This window comes from Panicum hallii, chromosome 5 (assembly GCF_002211085.1).
Source record: "Panicum hallii strain FIL2 chromosome 5, PHallii_v3.1, whole genome shotgun sequence".
In the NCBI taxonomy this organism is placed as follows: Eukaryota; Viridiplantae; Streptophyta; class Magnoliopsida; order Poales; family Poaceae; genus Panicum; species Panicum hallii.
In genome coordinates this window covers 32,409,187-32,411,345 of record NC_038046.1, presented here as the reverse complement: position 1 = coordinate 32,411,345, position 2,159 = coordinate 32,409,187, and the positions used below count along the sequence as shown (strand labels likewise).

The 2,159-nt window shown below is 45.8% G+C and overlaps 1 protein-coding gene across 1 annotated transcript; it reads left to right on the top strand.

Annotated features, from left to right (window-relative positions):
* The first annotated feature begins 646 nt into the window (after positions 1-646).
* Positions 647-1,012, top strand: LOC112892603 (prostatic spermine-binding protein-like). The gene has a single exon (XM_025959737.1). The coding sequence runs from the start codon at positions 647-649 to the stop codon at positions 1,010-1,012; it is 366 nt and encodes a 121-aa protein (XP_025815522.1).
* The last annotated feature ends 1,147 nt before the right edge of the window (positions 1,013-2,159 follow it).

The window sequence follows — 2,159 nt, the reverse complement described above, 5'->3', positions numbered from 1 at the left end:
CTTTTTCTTGATTTTGGCCTTGCATGCTATATAATTTACTCCACTTGCTGAGTACAAACCATAAGTGTACTCACGCTTGATTTATTAAAATCAATGCTGCTCAGAACAAGATAATTTTCTAGAGTTCCCTGAAGATTTTGAGGAGTTCTAGTCGTATGTCTCCTAGTTATCTGTCTGTGAAGTTGAAGTCCGCTGCTAGTTATAAATATTTATTTATTCGCTTAAGATTAAGACTTTCGGTCATATAATAAAGTACTATAATACTCTCTTTCGTTATGACATTGGTTCAGGTACACACTTGTAACGTCTATCATATGTGTGGAACTTAATGCTGGCGCACATATGAGATGCATTTGGTTTCTTTCCAAAACCGGGTGTGACAGAAGTGGTATTAGAGCAGTGTTGACTGTAGGACGTTAGCCTAATTAGTAATGGTCAAATTTTAAGATTTATCTTGCTTAGTAATCTAGCTTCTGCTTGCTTGCTTTTGAAAATTGCTTATTTCTTGATTATATCACTATTATCTCATCCTTGACTTCATGCTTGCGCCTCAAGTGTGTTGATATTTCCAAACTCCTTGCTTTAAGGTCATCTATAGCATTTTCTAAATATCCTCTATCTTGCACTGTCCTCGCTTTTGCTACAAATGGCCAGAACCAGACAGACCGCCCGCAAGAGCACCCGTGGACCACCTCATCCGATCCAGCATCCTCAGGAAGTGCCCGACCAGGAGGAGCCCAAACAGCCAGAAGACTTTCCCGAGTTCATGGAGGTCGATGACAATGATGATGACTACTACGGCTATTACGGAGGAGGCTGGGTGGACACTGATACTAAGGAGGAGCCCATGGAGCTGCCTGAGGACCACCCAGACGCTGCAGGCGACAACGATGAGGACGCTGCAGGAGGAGACGGTGCCGATCCAGGTGCCGCAGGAGGAGACTATGCAGAAGATGGTGATGATGACCCAGCTGCACCCGATGGTGGTGACGAGGACCAGATGATGATCTAGAGCTAGCCGACGCAGCAGATGAACCGCCACCAGAGCCACATTATGAGACGCAAATACATCACCTGGATTTTGCTGAAGGTCCATTCCTAGCACTTCTCTGGAGGGCCATGTAGAGAATCGGCTCCCACTAATGCCACGTTATGAAGCCTCCTTGTTCAAGAATGCTCAGCAGAAGGAGGAGTGGTTAGTGGTAGTGGTGATCAGTATTTTGGATGAGAAGTATGGCAGCCAGATGGAGTACTTTAAGCACTTTGATGACATGCCCAGGAAGACTTTGGACGCAAGGACCAGTGAAGCTGCTAGAAGGGCTCTCTACTATCTCTGCCATGCTTATCGAGAAGAGCTCTAGGGCATCGAGTTTCAGCAGTTCCCACGCCGCATGAAGGGTGCCACCAGTGCGTAGATTCCTATCCCACCACCTGAGGAAGGAAGTTTGCTCATGGACACCATGCAGGAGTTGGTCACCACTCTCAGCACTGACTTGGATGCTGCCGAAGCAGAGATCCAGGAGGTCAAGAGGAAGTTGAGGAAGACGCTTAGAGAGAAGGCGATTCTGGAATCTCAGCTGAGGGGAGATCAGGAGTTAACCTCGGGGCATGACAGCGATGAGTCCGTCGACTACCTGCCAGAGTCACCTCCCCGCAAGCGCGTCCACTACGGAGAGAACCAGCTACCGCACCCGCTACCGTTAGAGATGCTAGATATAGGAGTCTAAGTTAGGAGTGTCTTTAAGTGTCTTTTTGTAATCGCTAGTTCAAACGGTCTTCATAGTTGTTTAATCTTAGTTAATGTGCTTGTGTGCTTAGTTTTGTGAGAACAATTTGATTTGGATTTTTGTAATGATTGCGATAAATTATGGAGTGATGACCACAATTATATCAAGTTTTTAATAAAGATAGATAGTTTAGTAAAGCTTGGGGTTATCTATTTTATTTGCTATCCTTATCTTATCCTTGCTCCTATCCGCTTTCCATGATTGATTTCATGAGTCTCACTTTCCTAACCGATCAGATGGTGAACACCAGGTCCGGATCAGGGGTTGATCAGCCTGTAGTACCACGTCAGGAAACAAGCAATAATACCAACCCCAATCCTCAGTAGAGTCAACAGCACCAGGCACCACCAGTAGGGATGGAGCAGATCCTCG